The sequence below is a fragment of the Drosophila busckii genome, chromosome 2L (genome assembly GCF_011750605.1).
Source record: "Drosophila busckii strain San Diego stock center, stock number 13000-0081.31 chromosome 2L, ASM1175060v1, whole genome shotgun sequence".
NCBI lineage: Eukaryota > Metazoa > Arthropoda > Insecta > Diptera > Drosophilidae > Drosophila > Drosophila busckii.
This window is the reverse complement of record NC_046604.1, coordinates 13,461,497-13,483,718: the sequence shown is the minus strand read 5'-3', so window position 1 is coordinate 13,483,718 and position 22,222 is coordinate 13,461,497. Positions and strand designations below refer to the sequence as shown.

Sequence of the window (22,222 nt, the reverse complement as noted above, 5' to 3'; positions counted from 1 at the left end):
AAATTTATATTTTAAAATTGTTGCTGCTACATATGAAAATATTTAAAGCCGTGTCAACTGTCACACGCGCTGCTGTTTTCCGTGTGTGTGTGCACTTCAAATAAAATCTAGTGGCTTTTTAACTCTAGGCTGTATTACATTGTCCAATATTTATAGCCTGACGGGTCGTGCAGCATGTTGCGCTGTTGTGTTCACGAGTTGTTCAAAATAATTAAAAGTTTTGTTCGCACAGAGGGAGAGGGAGAGGGGAAAGCATTTTATTTGAACTAAGATTTGTAGACTTTGAACTTTTTCGATAAAGCGCAAAATTTCAATTTGTGTTACGTTTATCTAATTTAATTTTAAAACTAATAAATAAATGTTTTCTACTCAAAGCAATTTTTTTTATATAAATCTACAATGAGCAAATGTTTTTTAGATTTAATAATTTCAACAATGCGCATATTAAATCTGTCAATTAAATATTTAAAAATCAATTTAATTTTAAAACTAATTTTCTACTCATAGGTATTTTTTTTTACATAAATCTACAATGAGCAAATGTTTTTAGATTTCATAATTTAATAAATATTATATATACAAAAAATATTTAAAAATCTTTATAATTTTAAAATAGCTTAGTTTTCTGCTGTTCAAACTATTGAACTCTAATTCGTTTTATATTCATTGCTATGCACATTTCCATTTGAATAAACGTTGCCTTGCATATATTTCTGCTATTTTTACACAATTCTTTGCACCTTGGGGCGTCTTTTGTTTGCTGTTAAATTTATTTATAGTGCATTCAAAATCCATCACTTGAGCACAAATATCGAGTTGTCAACTGAACAGACACGCATGCAAAATAAACTGCGCATTGTGTGAATAAACTGTTGGCCCAATTGTAAACTGCCAACAGCTGTCCATTGTGCCTTGTTACAACTGCCAGCCCCACCCCCCAGCTCAGCCACCTGACAGTTCAGTCTCTCACTCCAATTGGCAATCATTGCAGTTGGCAATAAAAATGAAAACCATTTGCTGAGGCTGTAAGCAACATTTTTATATTTTAAGTCTTTAAGCGAACTTACCTTGAGTACAAAAATATCGCCAGTTGTGCGATTTATGTCAAATTTACTATTCGCTGTATTATCAGGGTCAATGCCCTGGCCAGTTAGGAAATATACAATATTTATTGGTCTATCTACATCGCCATCTGTGGCCGTAACCTGCAATGGAAGAAAGAGAGAGAGAGAGTGAGATAAGTTGGTAAACTGCATTTCAATGAGTTAAAAGCCAAAAAGCCCAAGCTGGCTGAGAAATCCTGTTAAGCGTTTCGGTGGACCTTACTTACTATAGTTGCGCTCTCTACTAGTCTATAAATCAAATATGCAAATGAGCAAAAAGCTTTAAATGTCCAACTCCAATAAAAGGGCAGCGTGCAACACACACTGCGCGCAATTTTCTTCGGCGCCACAAACTGGGCGTAGCTTTATTTTTGCGGCATGCAAATTTATGCTTCGATTTACTTTTTTTTTTGTTGGCTTTACAAAATATTGTCAGCTTGTGGCGCAGTGAAAAATGCTAATATCAACGAGATTTATGTAATTATTCAATCTTTGCTCGACTTTTCCACAAAAAAAAATAACAAAAACGAAAGAATTGTTTTTGTTGCTATTGCTAAATCAAATCTGTATGCTTGGTACGACTTTGAGCCTGTTGGCATATTTAATAAGTCTATTATTGTTGTCTGCTGCTGCTTCTTTCTCTCTTTTTTTTCGTATGATAATTTGTTGCTACTTTCGGTCAATTATTAAATTGATAAGCATCTGTTGTGGTTGCTTTGAGCTGCTTAGTCTCAACTAAGTTATGCCAAAGGCAAAGGCAAAGGCAACAAAGGAGCAGAGCAGATTGTAGAATGTAAGGCTAAGGATTATTTTACATAAAGCTTTAAGCAGCTTTGAGCGCATTTGGCATGTAAATGAAGCTAAGCTACAACATTTTTTTAACCTTTTTGAGCATATTAAGCATATAATTGAAGTAAAGAATTATTTGAAGTGTAAAAATTATTTGTTCTAAACTTGTTAATACTAAAAAATGAATCTAAAGCGCAGACTTATATAAATTTGCAACTTACTTAATTTAATTGCCGCATTAAAGATTTTATTGTATTATTATATTATTGAGATTTTTGAACAAAACGATTTTAGCTGCTCAACTTTTGCTTTTAAGTTTTATAAGTATAAGTTTATAATTAAATAGATCAGAAGAGCGCTTAGCTAATTATTTAAAAATTTAAAATTTTCGATTAGCCTTTTAATTTTAATAAATTTTGCATACAAATAAATTTTTTTTTTAATTTTTATTAGTAGTTGATTTATTTATATTTTGCATTTCTACTTTATATCCAATAATTTTGCACATTTAATGTGCCTATTATATTTTTTTAATATTTTCGATTAGTCCTTATTTTTAACCAAATTATTTTAGCTGCGTTTTGTTAAGCATTTAATAGAACTAAAGAAAGTTTGCTTTATATTTTTTTTATATTTATAAATTTTAGTTTTGTTCATTAGAAGTCTTATTATTTCTTAAATTTTATATTTTAATAACATAGAATTTTACTATTTCATAGCTTAGGTTGCATTAATTCCAACTCATTGAATTTAAGTTGCAGCAGTTGTTTACTTATTATTTTTAAATTATATATTTTGTAAATGCAGCTGCCACTCAATACAATTTATAAGCTTCAATGCTTAAAAATCAGTTTTTACTGTAAGCTGCACTCATGTGTAATTTTTGTAGTTGAAGTAAATGCACTTTTAAGCACCATTAATCAAAGCGCAAGCAGTTAAGCTGCTTAAGCTTAACAGCAACAAAAAAATAACAGCAAGTTAATTGAAACTGCTAATAGATGTAATTGAAAATTGAGTTGCTTTATGTGCTGCGAACTGATTTCAGTTGAAATGTAGCACAAGTTAAAGTGTGCATTTACTTTTTGTGCAGACTGTTACAATTGTTAGCTCACTATAATTTGCCAGCTGTGCGCATAAGCGTATATATAAACATATAGTGCTGCTAGCAGCTGCTAACAGCAATTCTATAGACATGTTTGCAATGACTTAAGCCTATTACAATTCCAGTTACCAACTACAGAGAGCTGCAGCTACAGCAACAGTAACAGCAGCAGCAGCTTGTGCTGTTTTCTCAGCATTCAGAACAATCACAATGCTATGCAAATATGTTTGCCTGCATACTTGCAATATAAATTCTCAGCATGTGCTCGCCCAGGCGATCAAACACTTGCCAATGCCAATTACAACAATTACGGCATAACTATAAACAAAAGCTAACGTGTAAGTACGTAGAAATATACTCTGGGTGGTGTGAAATATATAGCGGGTATATTGGTTACAGAGTAAGCATATAAGCTTATAATATAAAGTGTTGGAATTTAAGTAAAATTTTTACAATAATTATTTCGCTAAATTAGTTTGCTTAATTGTCTTAAATATTATGATTAATCTCTTATTTAAGTTAAAAAATATTTGTATAGAATTTAAGCAAAATGAATTGCTCTTGAATTAATTTATGTTTTATTAATTTAATTTAATTTATATTTTTATTACAATTATTTGTCTTAATTATTTTGCCTAAAGTTTTATGAATAATATTTTATGTAGTTAAAAAAATATTTGTATTGAATTTAAGCAAAATTTTATGCAGTACGATTCCTCGAAAATTATTTTATTTTTATTTCTATTTTTACTATAATTATTTCTCTAAATTATTTTGTTTAGTTTCCTTAAATTTTATGAAATATATTTTATGTAGAAGTTGAATAATATTTAAATTAAATTTTATGCAGTACGAGTTCTCTAAAATTATTTTGATTAAGAATTTAATTTTATTTATATTTTTACTACAATTATTTCTCTAAGTTATTTTGTTTATTTTCCTTAAATTTCATGAATAATATTTTAAATAGTAGTAGTATTTTTATATTCGTATTGAATTTAAGCAAAAATTTATGCACTAAAAACTGCACTCAAATTATTTATTTTTTTTTGTTTTAATACTGTCATTTTATTTATTTTTTTTACTACTTGGCTTACATTTCATTTGAGCTCGAAACAATGCGCAAATGCTAAATGATGCTTGTTATAAAAAAAATATAAATAATAGCGGCTGCCTGACTAAGTAGCCCACGCTTCAGTCCTTGCTGACAACAATTTGTGTTAAATGTTCAACACAATTTGATATGACAAAAGAGTTGTCTACGTGCACGCCAATGTGCCCATTATTATTGCACGCGTGTCGTGGCAGCCATTGTCCTTTCAACAGCACACACACACACACATACATACAATATATATAAAAGTGTCAAAGACACACACACACACGCACACGTACGTACGCTGGAGTGTGCATAATTTAAATGCTCTGCGTGTGTATTTCTTTGCAGCAGTTGGCATAAAAATATTTGCATTTAATTTGCCACCACCCACAAAAATCAATTTGGGCAAAAGGGTAGAGCCCAAGCATCAATTTAATGCGTCACACACACACACACACATTTATACATGTAGCATCAGTTTATCGTTGCACGTTACTTCATATGTAATTAAAAATGCGCAATTGTCCTTTTATTTTATGTTTAACAATTGCAAAAAATAAAATATTTAAAAATAAAAGTGCAAGTGCTTATGCTCTTTTTATTAAAAGTCTACTTTAGTTTGTTAACGCGCATAAAAATGGCTAAAAGCTTTTGTTGTTGTTGTCAGAAATTAATTTGATTAAACACTTTGGCAGGCATGAAATGCATTAAAAGCAAAATGTGCGCAATTTTTCATGCAAGCTCAAAAAATTTATAAAAGTCTCTTAAGTTTTTTTTGGCTTATTAAATATAAAAAAATTTTCTTTTAATTAATGTTAGCCCTAAACTTCTTTTACTCTATTTATTAACTCAGAAGTTGCATAAATAAATATAAAAATATTTTCTTTTAATTAATGTTAGTCCTAAACTTCTTTAACACTTTTTATTATTATTTTATTTATTTTATTTATTATTTTACTCTTTTTATTAACTCTTAAGTTAAATAAATAAATATAAGCATATTTTATTTACTGTTGTTTGTAGTAAATTTCAATTTAGTTTCTGCTTGTCTTACAACTTTAGCTTAACAGCATTATGTTAATAACATTGTTATGTTAGTCGCTTTATTATTTAACTCGCATTGCATACAATATTCAAATATTCAATATTCATTGCCTTAGCCACAATTTTATTGATATGTTTACTCAACTTTATTATGTTAACAACATTTTTATTCTTTTAGGCGCTTTAAACTGAAGTCAGAGCATTTAAATTTTTGTCAGGGCCAAGTTGGCATTTCTTTTTATACTACATGCTGTTGATTGTTGTAAATTATGGCGTAAATAAAAGTCGCTCGCACAGACTTACACACACACACACACACACACTCACATGCATATATGATTTTCGTGCAAGAACGTTGCGGCAACTATCAACGTTATTATTAATGAATGAGTATTTATTTTGTATTTACGGGCGAGCGGCGCTGACTCAGTGATACGCTTGCCACACACACACACACACACATACATACAGCGCTGGCCGCACCAACAGGCAAGTGTTGTTGCCATATCGAAGGCATTTTGAGTGCACTTGTTTTGCTTGCTTTTTCGCCTGAGCAAGGGATTTTTATGTAAATTGCAATATATTGCCTGCGTGTGTGTGTGTGTGTGTGTTGCTGTCAATATTTAAATTACGCGAAAGCAAGCAGGCGATAATAAATGTGGAATGCAAAAATAATGATTGCAGCCGGGGTCAGATCGTAGCCATTACTTTACTTCTTTAAAGCCAAACGCTCAAATGATTTATGTAGCAAATGTTATAAACCAATTAATGTAAATAAGACTGTTGCGCTTTAGCTGTGATAAGTGTTAAGCCGCGAGTATTTATTAATTGCATAATATTTTAAGTAAACTACGCGTTATTTTTTTTTTTATTTATTGCACAAGTTGTATGGTTAACACTTATATATATATATAAGAACATATATATATATATAACAGAAGCAAGGGATTTTTATTTATATTTATTTTTACACTATTTGCATGTTGAGCGACGCTTAAATAAAAGTAAAGCAGACGCTTTGTTTGAGAAAAGTTGGTCTGAGCTGAATTGGCAACAACTTAAAGTAAATGTTGGGCTGCGCACAAATGTAGGCAATGTTTATTTTCTTTGACTTACCTGCAAAATGCGTTTGGGCAAATTTCGATCGTCTTCTTCGGTGATTTGTGTGCGATATGTTTGACGATCGAATACAGGTGGATTATCGTTAACATCGCGTACATTTATAACAACGGTGGTGTAGTTGTTTTTACGATTGCGCGTTGCCTCCAAACGCAGTTCGTACTGCAAAAAAAAGACAACAAAGATTAATTAATTTAAAAAAAGGCAACAGCATATGGCAATGCTTGTCAAACTTTTAACAGCAGCAACAAATTGAATGACAACATATGTTTTGTGGCACCAGCAAAATGCTTGTTGCATGCCACAGCAGTAAAAAAAAGTAAACCTAACGAGGGGAGTTAACATGGCTTCGCTTACGTTCAATCAGGCTCGGGCTAGCAGCAGCTACAGCAACAAAATGTTTGGCTGTCGACTTTTTGGCATTTTCTTGCTTTTTTTTTTCAACAACACACACACGCACATTGTATATGCTCGCTTGTCTATTTGCATATGCGTGCTCTTCTATTTTTTTTTTTGATTAATTTGCTTGCACCCCACACAAAAAAATTGAGTGAAAAAGAAAGAAAAAAAAAGTTTGTTCGTCTGTAAGTTTTGCATAGTTTTGCATATTTTTTTTTGGGTAAGACAGCAAAAATATATAAATTATGCATGCACAACCAAAAGTTGAAACCAGCAGCAAGCAGCAACAAAAAGAGCGTAAGGAAATAGTATAAAAACTATATAAGTAGCTGTATACGCTGCAAGCTGTAGACGGAAACAACAAACTGTTGTAAAGTTTTGTGCTCTTCTGAGTGGCTGCTGTCAACAGTGCGTATGAGCGATGAGCTGTGGGTCGCACGGGCTGTGTAAGACCAATAATTACTTACCCTTGGCCGCGTTTCATAGTCCAGCGGACTGGCCACATAGATGACGCCCGTCGTATTCTGTACAGCAAATGCATTGCCTATGTTACCGCCTGTGATCTGGTATCGAATATTCGTCGCTGCAAAGGCAAACAAAAGAGAAATTGAAAAGATTATTTATAGAAATTGCTGTAGCATGGAATTTAAATCAATCTATATGAATAAATTCTGTTTAGAAATTGAGGTAAAGTGAATTTAAAGCTAAATAAAGTTGTAAAAATTCGTACAGATTTTATAAAATTTTTTTTTTTGTCATTTATTGTTATATATATATATTTTTTATTAACATTAAGTTATACTCTAAATGTCATAGCAACGCTTAAATATTATATAAAAATATTTCATATATTTTTACATCCAATTTAATAAATTGAAATTGTTTGGCATTAAACTAAACTTTCTTCCAAGAATTTGTGCGCATTATTTACAACTTATCAATAGCTCAATACTCAGCACATTAATTTCTGCAGAAATCTGAGCAGTCGCGTTCAATTAACTTGCCTGTCTAGTAGCTCTCCATATAATTAAAACCTATTTTTTATATTTATGACGTGCTACATTAATTTCCAAGAAGCGACATCAAAAGCAGCAGCAGCAGGCACCCACTAATTAAGTTTAGTTAAAGCAGTTTGATACCTAAGCGCGGGGGCTGCTTGACAACGTTGCGTATAATTTACTTATTAAATGATTAAACAGCTCAGCAAAGTGGAAAAAAAGGCAGACAGCAACACAAAAGCAAAGTTTTTGACATTTGACAGACAGACACACATGCTCGCAAAAATGTAAAGCGACAAACATTAGCGTAAATTAGCGACGCGTAAAACGCTTAACCCAGCCCAAAATGACGAGACAAGCTGAAGGCACTCACATGTGTCTAAGTGTGAGTGCGAGACACATTTGCTGTGTGCGTTAAGTTAACAGCTTTATGCTCAATTAAAGGATGTTAGCATGTGCCTTAGCACATAAACATAAACAACGAGAACGAGAATGAGAACTGGCTAAGGCTGCTGCTATACAATTTTAATTTATTTGCACATTTTGATAAAACAAAACGTGCCAGTCGCTCATTGTGTGTGTGGAGAGCAACACAAATATAAATCCTTAAAATAAGCTGCATTGACAGCGTCACACAATTGTGGAGACTCCCAACGCAGTGGAGCAAGGTGTGTCAAAAAGATTCATCCAAGCAGCAGCTGGCCCTTTTAACATATTTTTTCATAGAATTGTACATTCCTTTCATGAGTTGGCGTGTAAATTTGACTAGAAACTGTCTACAATACAAAATTGTTAGCACTGAAGTGAGAAATGTTCAAAGTCAAGCGTTTGACTTTATATGCATTCGATTTAAGGCAGAATTTAATATAGATAAAAATAAAAAAAAATTATGCATACAAATAATATTTTTATTAGTAGTTAATTTATTTATATTTTGCATTTCTGCTTTATATTTTTTATTTACATAATTTTTTGTGTAAACAATATTTAATCAAAATTTTCTATTACAGCTTAAGGCCGCCCTCGCTTGTATTTTTAAGTACTTGGCAATCTATATAATAGCCTTATATCGCAGACATTCTGTCTGTCAGTTTATGCCAGTAGCATTTTTAATTTTACACACACACACACAAGAGAACAACAAAAAAGTCAAAGCGTTAAGTAGTCCCCAGTCTATGACACAATGTCATTTATAATTTACGATGTTGCTGCATCATTTTAAAATCACTGATAATGATAATAAATTAATATACAACAACCAAGCGGGAAATGCGCACATTCTCCACACGCTCCCCAGAGTGGGAGAGAGCGATGGGGAGTCATTACCTTTTGGCTTCTTTAGTCGAAACACATGTTGTTATTGTTCTCGTTTGCTTGTGTTTTATGTCCTTACTTATTTAGCATGAAAAGTCAGTTTAAAATTTTAAATAAAAAGCATTTGTTATTGCGACCCAAAGTTTATTTTCTATACGCGTGTGTGTGTGTGTGTGTGCGTTTTGTTTTCGGCAAAGTGTTTTTATGACTGGCATTGACTGTAAATGTTATGTGTATGACCCGAACCCAAGTTACTATTGTTCGTATTGTATTTCCTCGCTTGGCGCTAAAATGCTTTATGACTCAAGCCCCAGAACTTGAGATGATAAAAGCAGCAGCAGCAGCAAGACGAAGCTTAATGGACAAGCAAAGTCCAATGCCAAGTTAAAGCCTAAGCTGAGTTTAGCAAATTACATTTAAGCTAAAGCAGCGAAATAAACTGAAATGAACTTTCACAAATGTGAAAGTGAATTAATTGAAATTATAAATATAACTATTATTTTAAATTGTAGTAGAATTTTAGCAGCATTTTTATAAATATATTTCGCTTGATTCAAATTCAAAGTATTGAATTAAAGAATTTTTGATCTGCTAGACTAAACTAAACCAAAATTACAGTTTAGCATAAGCAGCGTATTAAAATTAAATAAAGTTTGGCTTTAGCGCATATAAAAGTAAATTAATTGAAATTATAAATATAAATTAATAGTAAAATTCAAGCATAATGTGAATTTATTTATAAAAATGCTGCTAAAATTCTACTACTATTTAAACTAATTTTAATTTAATTTTTATGAGTATAAAATTCAAGCATAATGTTAATGTATTAAGAAAAATCCTGCTAAAATTCTACTACTATTTAAACTAATTTTAAATAGTTAAACTAATTTTAAATAGTTAAACTAATTTTAAATAGTATTAGAATTTTAGCAGCATTTTTATAAATATATTTCGCTTGATTTCTAAAGTGTGTAAAATTCAAAATATTGTTTTAGAATTTTTGAACTGCTAGACTAAACTTTATTATAGTCTTATTAATATTTTTAAAATATTTTTGCTTGAGCAAGACATTGCATAATTTAGTTTTTTATTTAGATAAGTATAAATAATATGTTGACTTTAAGTGAAGCTTTGTTAATAAATCAATTAGTGCATTAATTTTTTTTGGGAATTTATTTTTGCATTTACTTGCTTGTCAGCTGTAGTTTTAGTTTTTAACTAAGCTGCCAGCTGTGCTTTCATTTATGTTTTCATTGCTACAAAGTCAAAAGCTTTGCCATAATAAAAACTGCATTAAATTTACTGCTTTATCAGCTTAAAAAATAAAACAAAAACAAAAGTTGACAAACATGGCCAACGAAATGGCCAAAAAATACGCCCAAACAAGAAGTTTAAGCAGCCGAAAACTGAAACTACTTGTGTCGTATACACAATTTTCAAGTCTCACATGCTGGCATAATAAATAATTTTTGCGCTCATAAATTTTGAATGTTGCATGAGCAAAAGTAAAGCGAAAAATAGAAACTGTGTGTGCGCAGAAAGTTTTGCACAACAGCAAAAAATACAGCGAACAAAATAATATTTTTTTGTATGTTGCGCTTGCCTGTAATTTTAGCAGTTAGAGAGTAGTGTAGTATATAGAGCAATGGCATTCCATGCCATTTGCACTAAAGCAAAAGTAGGCAAAAGAAATCACATAAACGAGAGAAAAAAAGGGATACCAGCAAAGAAGAGATGTGTATGGATTTCTATTTCATCGTTGGCATGTGCTGTTGCTCAACTTTCGGCAAAATACTTGTACGTATACGTAATATTGAGACACACACACAAATGCAGACGCTCCAATTGCCATTTGCTTTAGCTTGTGTGTGTGTGTGTGTGTGTGTGTTTTTCCCCCAATTTTTCCAATTCGGGTTAATGCTTTTTTCGCAGTCGTCACAACGGCGACAGACGCTTGTCGTCACCCCCCAACTTTGACTTCCAGTTTTGTTGTTGTTAACGCTGTTGCTGTTACGCATACGCCATGTGTGTTTGTTTGTCTTGCTGTGTGCGTCGTGTTGCGTATCAAAGTTGTTAAACGTTCTCAATGAGTTTTTGAATGTTTTTGAAACCAAAAACTCACACATACATTGCGTATACGTATTGTGCTTGTATTTGTCTTGGCGCATAATATTTACAATCATAGTAGTTCGCTTGGCGCGCTTGGGAATTCAATACAATAAATATACAAACTTGTGTATCTTTGGCCTATGATTCGTATATTTATCTGTGTATTTTATGTATTTATTCAGCGAACTTGAGCATGGCTTCGTTTTCATCTTCATCTTCCATCTTCAATGAGGCCTTTATTTGTTAATATTTTGGTAAATATTTGCTGTACATGGCGTATGCGCAATAATAATATTTTGACAATGGTTATGGCGAAAATAAACAAAAACGCTTATTACACATGAAAGTGGGCATAAATACAAATGTATGTACACAAATATATTCAAAAGGCAACTTTTAATATTTATGCATAAAGCAAAGTCATGTAGGAAATTGCCAAATTGGTTGACTCTTAATGTTTATAGCGTCATTTAGTTCACATGTGCGCTGCTAGCCCCAAAGTGAAAACAGTTTGTAGTACTAAAAAGCGAGCATGATATGACTAAATTACGTAAGCTTGGGACTAATGCTAGTTAAGCTGGCGCATTATTAATGGCCTATGTACTAAGAGTTAGTAGCTTAGGCCGCTCTCTGTTGAATTTGCATTTGATCATATCGTTTAGTTAATGAATTCTTTAAGGTTGAGAGTAAACACATAAATTGCAGCATAGCCTAATAAAAATGATATATACAGCTTAAGACTTTAATGCTGCTCTTAATGGTCAAGCATAATTTATTGATTTATTTTTATTTATATTTTTATTGATTCTTGTTTATTTATTTCTTATTTAAATTATTTAATATTTATTTATTTCTTATTTAATTATGGTGTTTTCTTTTTAATTTATTTCTTATTAATTCATTTTCTTTTTATTTATCAATTTAAAGCAAAGCTGCTTAAGTCAATAACTAAAATAGGCAATAATAAATTGCATTGCATTGATTAATAATAAATACATATTTATTTATAAATTTTGGCTGTACTTACATTCATTGTGATCCTTGGCGTTGACCGTAAGCACTGTGCTCTGCAAATCGGCATTTTCATCGATTTCAGTCTCGTATAGAAATCTATCGAAATATGGCGGTGAATCGTTTTTGTCAGCAATACCAATGCGTACAAATTTTGTAACTGCAAAATAAATAAAATCAAATAAATAAAAGCCAACAAATGTGTATTAAAATTGATTGGCCTTAGAGGGAGAGTCTATGAAATGTCAATAAGCGGCGCATTAATTATGTGGCATAAAAATTTATCGATTGACAAATTGAGCGCGTGCTAAGCATCAAGTCGTAAATTGTTTGATTTTTATGCCTAGAACGTGGCATGCATTAAATCGCAGCCCGCACTTTGTTTTGCTTTAATGAGCAATAATTAAATTGTCAAGTCGTTTGTTAGAAATAAATATCAAATTTATAGTAAAAGAAAAACCAAAGCACAAATTGTTTGCAAACAAACTTGAGCTGCAGCAGCAGTTTGAGAGTTTAGTTTTATTTGCTTATTTCCTGCTAATGTCTTGCCAAACCAAAAATGAAAGAAGCGAAACTTGCTCAACACTTGTTTGCGTGCTATTTGCTCTCTCTGGGGGCAAAAACCTGCGTTAATGAGTTTTCGCATTGTATGGCTTGAGCTCAAATTCAAAACAAATAAGCTGTGTGAAGCGCAAATCTTGGCCAAAAACTTTGCGCTGGGCAAAAGCTTTTAAAAATCACTTCAACTTGCACAACTTTAAATTAATATTACGTAATGCGAGGAGCTTTTCAAAGCAGCAAAACTACAAGTTGGGCTAGCTGCACCTATTGTTTGCATTGGCTGCAGGATAAACTTCCTGGCAGTTAAGTTTGTACAAGCTTTAATAGACTTTTGCATACATTTTGCTTGTAAGTTGACAAAAGTTACAAAAGTAAGTCAGACAAATAGTTGAGAAAGCAGCAGATAGTAGAATGATTTATTTATGATTTCTGCTGTCACGCATTAGAATAATAAACTTTGATAGAACGGCATGATATAGCTTAAAGATTTTAAGAGCTTTAATGTGATTAATGTTTATTGAAGCTAAAAAATGTTCAATTAAATGCATTGTTTATAGTTTATTTTATGATTATTTATGTTTATTTAATTCAAAAATCTCAGCTCAAAGCAATAGAAAGGCTTAGACCAAATTAAAAATGAGTTTTTTTACTATAATGATCTTTAGTGTGCTTTATACTTATTATTTCTAAAAATCAGCATAGCATAGCAAGTCATAGCACTTGTCGTTGAATGTGTTAATTGATTTAGCAACACTTTAAAGCTTACTACGTATACTTGATTTTACTTTTAAGCCAAACTTGCACTACATAATGCCAGCTTATCTTATAGACTTTATAGAGTTAGCAGCTGCTAGTTTACTCTTGCTTGCGGATGTTGCCAATTAAACTTGCACATAATGGAAATAAATATATATATATTTCATTTAGTTGCCAGCGCACATCAAAAGGCGTGGCATGAATAGAGCAGCTCGCCATGTTGTTTGCTGCAGTTTACGGAAGCAATAATCTGCTTTTCCTGTTTGAATTTTATGGCATACAAAAGCCGAAAAAGCTCTACAACAAACTCTAACTGTGTGTGTGTGTGTGTGTGTGTATATAAATAAATAATAAAAATACACTTACATGTACACACACAAAAAAATGTTAAAGTGAAACTCACACATACGGTTACACATCATAAAGTTAGCTAGGGAAAAATTAATATTGCCAGCAGGCAGTCAAAGTGCTAGCCAGACACAGCTATGCAAGCTATGCCCAGCAAACACACTGCGTATACGTTATGAGTTGGACAGGGTGCTTTGCTGGGCTGGGCTAGATGCCATAACGCATTTCCTATTGCATTATTCAGCTGCTTACATGACATTTTAAGAACCTAAAATTGTGTGCATGCATATTTTAATACAATTTTCTACAAAAGCGAGCGAACGCAAGTGTTTTGTGCTATGTCTGTGAAGCATTTTCAATAACAAAATAAATTCGCAAAAATTGCTTACAGCTTAAAAGCACTTTTACAAAACTAATTTAAAATGTTTACATTGTGTGCACACAACAAACACAAAAGCAACGCTTTTTGTTTCATTTGTGCTGCTGCAGGCAGCTCAAGTTTAAAACGTTGACTCTTTTGTAAAATGCGCAAAATTTAAGATAATTATTTTATAAATTTACAAAAAAGACCAAAACTAAATTAAAAATCTGCTTTGGCTATGGCTATGAAATGTAGACAAAATGGAAAGCTCAAGTCAAGCGCGCACACAAAACAAACGGCAGCTAAATTAAATAAAAAATAAATAAGGCACAACCGATTGGGTTGAACCCATTGACAGATGTAAAAGCTTATAAAAATGTATTATATATTTTGAAAATATCGAAGCAACTTTTTGCTTAAGTTAAGCATCAAGATGAGTTAAAAATAGTGAAGCAGCTAAAATTTCATGATTTACAAAATATTATAATATTCTACATTCGCTATATATTCTATATTCTATTTTCTATATTCTAAATTCTAAATTCTAAATTCTATATTCTATATTCTATATTCTATATTCTATATTCTATATTTTTTTTTCTTTTTTCTCTATTATATATTAATTACATTGCTATATCCTCGATTTGTTTCGAATGAATCAGCTTAGTTTATAACTAACTAAAAGACCGTTGTTTACCGCACTTTACAGCGTTCTTAAAAAAATAACAATACACTAAATAAATACAATATACACAAGCGAGAAATGAGTATGAGCATTTGCGGGTGTGTAAACACAACTCGCACAGCTGAAATTGAATTTCTGTTTTTTTTTTTTGTTTTTTTGTTGCTGCTGCTCTGAACTTAATTTTTTGGCACTTGGCCATGCTGAATGTTTAAGTGCTTGCTTTATGTGCTATATACAAACACATTTTTATTTTGTTGTTGTTAAATTGAGCAGCAAAGTGAGCCTCGCTTGTCTGTCTGTCTGTCTCGCTGTCTCCGCTGCCGCCAGGCACTGAAAAGGACTCACTTTAAACTATTAACGTGTGCAGCAGGCTTCAGCTTCAGCTTCAGCTTCAGCATCAAAGAGCCACAACGCTCACTCACCTGCCAGCTATTTATGGCCACATAACTGGCACACACACACACACACCCAAACACAAACCCTTTCTCCTCCCCGCTGTAAACATCAACACACACATTTTTCACTCTTTTTGCCATTTTTTGTACGCCTTTTATTTTTATGATTTAGTGCAGAGTGCAAAAAACTCTCGCAAAGTGGCGTCAAACGTCAGAAGCTGTTTAAATCAGCCATGGCTCATACAAAAAAAAGAGCCATGTGTGTGTGAGCTACAGTGCCTGCTATAGTGTAGTTTACACTGACGGAAGTTACGTTAGTCGTTTATTTAGTTTCATATTTGTTTTCCTTTTTTTTTTTTTTGTTTGGCAACAAAGCGCATCAAATTTCACATGACAGCGGGTGTAGAAAATTTCTTCGGGTGTTTAAACAGCTACAAATCTTGTACCATCAACTTAATATAATTATATTGAAATTTGAGTAGCAAAATTTGCTGCAGGGCAAGCTCAGCTAACAAGCAATTATTTTTAATTATTACTCGAGTTATTTTTCTCTGGCTCTGACTTCATTAGTCAATATTTATTTTGATTTGGCATAAGCTTATTTATTTAATTAACACTACAAAGCAAAACTGTTTGTTTTCAATTTAACCTTTGCCGCTGATAATTATAAAGTTATAAAGCTTGTGAAACCGCAAAAACAAAATAAAAAGTGAGCACAATTAAATCCATTTAATAAACTCGTTGAAATCCGAAAAACGCCCCTGGTTATAGCCAAACTGAAGACGAGACTAAGGCACAAGTCCAGCTCATTAACTTTGGCAGCCAAAGCTGCTGATGATTTGCACGTATTTTTATTTTTTTTTTTGTTTGGAGAAATTTCAATTAGGCTTTGGCTTCGAGTGTGCGTCAGGCATATATCTACTATATAAAATATATATTTATGTTTATGTATTTGTTTGCATTAGCCGGAAGTGACCTGCACTTAAAAAAGATTTTTTTAGGGCTGCAGAAAAATGTTAATTAAACTTGTGCCGTCTTAACCAGTTGCCAGATTTTGTTATTTTTTTTTTTTTTGCTGCTTGCTTGCCCCATGACTAATTAAAAAGTGCGCGAGTTTGAAATAAACAGACAGCAAACAAAACGCACAAAGCATAAAAAGCTCAGCGCAAAAAGAGAAAATATATTAAAAAAAATATATAGCATACAGTGCAGGGCAACAAAAAGTGGGCGTGGCAAAGGGCGCTGCTGTTGAAAGGTGGGGGGGACACACCACTGATGAGTTGACAAATATTTTGTCAACCATAATGAGTTGGCGCTGCTGAGCAGTTCTCAAGGTCCTGTCATTCACTCTCTCCCTCTCTCTCTCTCTCTCATTTTGTTGTTTTGTTTTTAGCGCTGTTCATTAACAGCAGCAGCAAGGACATGGACATGGACACGACTGCGTGTTAATTACGAGCAGAGCGTTGGTCCAGCAAGGACCAGCCGCAATTAGAATTTCGCAAAAAATTACTGCGCAACCAGAAAAACAAGCAAAACAATTGTTGAATATTTATTACGACAAATCGCCAGTCATGTCAAGATAATGATATCATATGCTGACAAGTAGTTGCTTTATCAAAATATAATTAATTGAAAATTGTAATAGAAAACTCAACTTGCTTTAGTAAAATATTATACAAAATTAATTTACATTTAAAGCAAAATATTTTAAGTAGTGGCTTTAACAAAATATAATTAATTGATTTAAAATTATCTGAGCTGCTTTATCAATAATAATTAATTGAATTTTAAAGCTTTATAATCAAAAATATTTCAAGTCTCTCCACACCACAAAACCAAATAGTTTATGACTTTAACCGCCTCAGGTAAAAGCTGCAGGCAGACAATAAATATAGCTAAAAACTAATTAACATTCTTACACACACACACACACTAATACAGATGCGCACACAATTCAAATAACCGCAGGTTGAATTAGTTACATTAATTTGAACTGTCAGGCGAGCGGGCCGCGCCCCCAAAAAAACAGAGTCAACCCCTTTGACTTATAAATAGATCAACATATCAAATTAAATGAGCGGCCGCTTGCAACTTTCACCTTTGTCATTGACATTTTGACATATCACGCATACGCACTGTTGTTGCCACAATAACCACAAGGCACACACACACACGCACGCACACACATAGAATCTGCTTACAATAACATAACGCTAGCCCAATGTTTATTCAGCTTTAGCTACATATTTTTGGTGGGGGCGGCGGCATAACAAAGTTTTGTATTTATGTATTTTATATACAAAAACTAAATCCGAAATACATGTGTAAACACCACACACAGCTTAACATAAACTTGTTTAATTTATTACATAATGTTTTTCGTACTGCGTTCAATTTGCTGCTTAGGATTAAAATTTTTACGCTGACAATGAAAACCAATAAAAATACATAAACAAAAAGTTGTTGATGCTGTTATTTATTTATTTGTTTGTTTTGTTTGCCCATTTAACTAATTAGTAAATTAAAAGCAATCTCTATCTCTAAATTTATGCTTAGTCATAATGTCAATAATATTGATATTAGTTTAGTTGCAAAAATTCTCAGCCTGCAAATAATGCAAAATGTATGCATATAAATTTTAATTTAAATGGAAATAAATGCGTATAATTTAATACTAAAAGCTGCAGCACAAAACACTTAAATAAATTGTCATCATCAAGCTTTTAGCTACTACCACTCGCTGGCTGTTGCCTTTAGACTCTAATGCATTAATATGCATAAAAGACTAAGATAAATGCTCAACAGTTAAGCCTTTGCCTGTGATTTGCCAGCGCTCCACAAAAGCCACTTGCAAATAATCTTAATGCATATTTAAACAGCCCTTAGGTAGCTGGAAGAACAAACGCAAGGGTGTCATTATTTTTGCTATTATAGTGGGGATGAACCCCTCACACAAAGCGCACTGAGCGCAAAGGGGCAAGTTTCATAAGAGTAAAGAAATTGTATCGTTATAGCTTTTAATTGATGTATATCGATACTATCGATTCAAGCAGCGTTGAATATATATCGATACTTTCGATACAAATTTTCATTTATATATAGAAATAATTGTTAAATTATCTTCATCAATTTTAATCTATAAAAATCTTTTTACTCATTCAAATATATTAATTTAATTTATTAATTGAAATAAATTTGTATCTATTGTTTTAATCAGTTAAAAAATTAGAATTTATATCGTTTACAGCAAATAAATTTATTTAAAATTTTAAAACTTTGAATTCAACAGACTATATAAATTCAAGGCATTGCAATAACTTTCTAAGCCTCTTAATATTAATCGGATTATTGTTACATTCTCTCATGTTGCTAAGCTGCTTAATTGCTAACAAATGTATTTTAGTTTAAAGTATGTGCTACATTTCTCTCAGTGTTCAGTCAACCGTGAGTGTTAAAGTAAATTACGAATCATAAAATTTTAAGTATACAGATTTGTTGCAGTTCTGAATAAACATATGCATACAAGCTAAGCAATACACTTAGTTTATTACACACACACACACACACAGACGAACACTTACCCAAATAGGTGCTATTTGTCAAAACCCAAAAGATTTTTAATGGATCGACCATAACTACGCAGGCGAAAGGCAACGGGCAACAGCAGCCAAGGACTGACTTGAAACTGTTGCTACTGCTGCTGCTGCTGCTGCTGCTTGTTGTTTATGATGAATGCTGTTGCTGCTCTGACGACAGCAACACCTTTCACGTTGAGAGGCAAATTGCTGTTGTTATTGTTGCTGTTGCTGTTGGTGGGAGAATTGGCCGCCGCAGTCGTCGACTTTGCAGCAAAGCAGTTAGCAATTAATTTGTTGCTGCTATTTGCAGTTGCACTTTTTGTTGTTGTTGTTGTTGCTCCAAGGCACGTTGCTTTGTAATTTTAGTTTGCTGTTGCTATGAATGAGCAACTGATAAATGCTCGCTGACTGTTGCTGTGGCTGCTGCTGCTGCTGCTTTTGTTGTTGTTTTATTTGCTTTGGCGTTTGCTGTAGATTCGCGCGATTTTTAATGCTGCATTTGCTGCGGTTGTTGCCTTTGAGATATTTTTTCAATTTGCTTTGTGCACTTTTATGGCATTTGCATAAATCGAAATTGTATGCGTTTTTCATAGTACACAGCATTAATAATTTTTTTTATTACTGTTTGTTGGCTTGTATAACTTTTTTTTTAGCTTAAACAATTGATAAAGTATTAAACAACTTATTGTTGTTCTCTGTTAATTAAAATTGATGTCACACTGTCTCGTTGGCTGTAATTAAAATATATTTCATTTCATTTATGTCACGCACACACACTCAGACTCACACACACACATAGTCTGGGGTGTCATCGTTAGCTTTAGTCTCATTTTGATTATTATCTTTAGCTATTAAAAACTTATGACATTGTCAACATCAACTTTCGAACAAATTTTCATTGCTCTCTCCCACACACACACACACGCATAATATATTTCATTTTATTTTGACGTGAAATTAAATTAAGCTTCAGCTTGCAAAAATATACACATAAGCTTTGTTTGAAAATTCCAATTTATTGTGGAAAAGTTAGGCAAGGCTTTTAAATTGAAAAACTAATTTAGTGCCACTTTATAAAAAAAAATATTGTATCTAAATATGCATAAAAATGCCAGCAAATATTTAAAAGATTGAATTTTTGCGCTAATGTTACAATAAAGAAATTATTTTAAATAATTGCTTATCGTTATCAAGTAATAACTCCAACTAATTTGGATACAACCTTATAAAATGTATAATAATAATTATAAGTCCCAAAAATATTTTTGAATAATTTAATTGAGCACTTAGTAATATTGAGCTTTAGTTTATTTCAAGTTCAGATGTGAAGACATTATTTAAATAAAAATACTAAGTAGGTCATTCTGATAATACGATTAATCTTTCTTTCGGCTAAAATTATCAACGTATGTCAAAGGTCATTTGCGCAAAATTCTGGCGTGTACTTTCACCAAAACAAGCTGACAACGTTGGTTGTGCTCAAAATTTTATTTTAGTTTACTTTTTAGTTTACTACCGATGAGTTCGCTTTATCAATTCAATATGAATAAATCGCACTTTGTTTTGCTTGTGTTTTTGCTGCTTTATGTGAAATTTAATTCGGCAATTGATTGTGAAGCGGTAAGCAAGTGTCATAGATTTTATTTCCATTAAAACTTAATATTTTCTATTCATAGGATTGCTCCAAATGTGTCGAAAATCAAACTAAAACGCTTTGGGATGACTTGGTGAAATATGAAAAGAAAATCGAGCAATTAGAGCTCACCATTAAAAATCTTGAAGCAAATAATACAACAAAATGTGATGTACCATCTGGAAACATAGCCGAGCAGTTCGATAGGCTGGGACATAAGATATCGGAGCTTCAAGAAAATCTTACCAAGGAAATTTTAAAGCTTAAGCAACCAGCAAAGATGGAAGATTTTCTAGGAATGCAAAATCAATTCAAGCAGCAAGTCAGCCACTCAATTACAAAGATATCTCAACCATTATCCGAAGGACACGTGGAGCAGATAATTAAATCTCAATCTACTTACATACACTCATGAGCTGACTGCATGAAAAAATTCAATGAGGTTAGAAAAAATTCTATGCTGGCAAATTCTATTTCACATTTTTAAATCATAAATCCAACTATATTTTCATATATAAATCTGTACTATAAGCACATGCTGTTTAACATATACACAGTTAATAAACTGCGCACAAAAGCACAATTAACATTTTTTAACATTTAAAAACACACAAATGTAACAATAGTGGAATGATTATAAATAATTGTGCATCGCTTCGTTGTTAATTGTCAAGAAATAATTCTTATATTGAATAAACTTATTTACAGCTTATAAATAAATGATTTAATAATATTTTTAAATATGTAACTCAACGCTTATGTGCTTTAAATTATTGCTCAGCGTTTTGCTTTTTAATTGTCAAGTAATAATTCTGTTTTAACAGTTTGGTAAAGCTTGTGCTGCTGCTGTAAATGCAAATGCAAAATGCTTTCCAAGTTGTGTTTTATTTTTCGCTGCTTAATTTATTCTTGCACATAAGCTTCAACAGATTTGCATTTGCATAGTTCTTCGCTTCGCTATTATTTATTTGCATACTATTATGCTATCAAGGTTTCAGTGAGCGAGTGAGTGAGCGTATCCTTAGGCAAAGTGTTTACCTTGGCTGATTCAGCAATTAGTTGGAGATTTGCGAGAGCAGCGCGCGCTCGGCTTAGAAATTCTCAATCGCACTTCAAACAGTTGCCTAGGCAGGAAAGCTTGTAACAACAGTTTACGGCCATTAGCGAACTTGCGACTAAACAAAAGGCGCCAATTAACGCTGGGCTAAGACCGCCCAGGGTCGTCTTGGGCAGCGGGCGGTGGGCCACACACAGCCTTGACCTTTATCTTCAGGCGCTGGGCAACAGCTGCTGTAAGTGCTGCGCTCATGCCTTGCGTAAATATTAAATTGTTTATGGCATTGGCTGTAATGTACTTTAACCAGTTTGAAGGTGTGGGTGGGTGGGTGTTGTACGCTTTTAATGGACAGCCAGCGGGCGACGATTAAAGCTCACGCAAAGTAATTAGTAACTCAATTGGTTTGCCCATCAGCGCGGCTATTCGGCGATGCATACAAATGGGCGTGACTAACCTTAGAGCTTAAGACTGTTATCCCAACCGCAACAGCAACAACAACTACTAAACCACAGTGTGCATATAATAAATGATTAGACTAAATTAGGGTAAAGCCAAATTGTTAAAACTTTTTCTATTCATGAGCATAATTTAATTCTTAAAAGAGATTAACTCAAGCGTTATAGTTTAGGCTTAATAGATAAATTGCATTAGCTAAATTCTACAAAGGCCAATTTATTTTATTAACTATTTATAAAAATTCTAAAAATTCTAATAATTCTGCTTCTGTCAATTTATTTAAATTTGTTGCATAGTTTAGGTAG

At 32.4% G+C, this 22,222-nt stretch overlaps 1 protein-coding gene across 3 annotated transcripts in view; it reads right to left on the bottom strand.

The window, feature by feature from the left end:
* Positions 1-22,222, bottom strand: part of LOC108607843 (putative neural-cadherin 2) — a 145,948-nt gene that overhangs the window by 21,006 nt on the left and 102,720 nt on the right. For 2 of the 3 annotated variants that reach the window (XM_017998908.1, XM_017998909.1), the window contains exons 5-8: positions 12,104-12,247; positions 7,123-7,238; positions 6,254-6,418; positions 1,068-1,205 (exon numbers count right to left, since the gene is read on the bottom strand). In XM_017998908.1, coding sequence (XP_017854397.1) covers positions 1,068-1,205; positions 6,254-6,418; positions 7,123-7,238; positions 12,104-12,247 — 563 coding nt within the window. Of the gene's footprint in view, positions 1-1,067; positions 1,206-6,253; positions 6,419-7,122; positions 7,239-12,103; positions 12,248-18,774; positions 18,827-22,222 lie in introns of those variants that run through there. The other variant, XM_017998910.1, reaches the window with a different exon arrangement.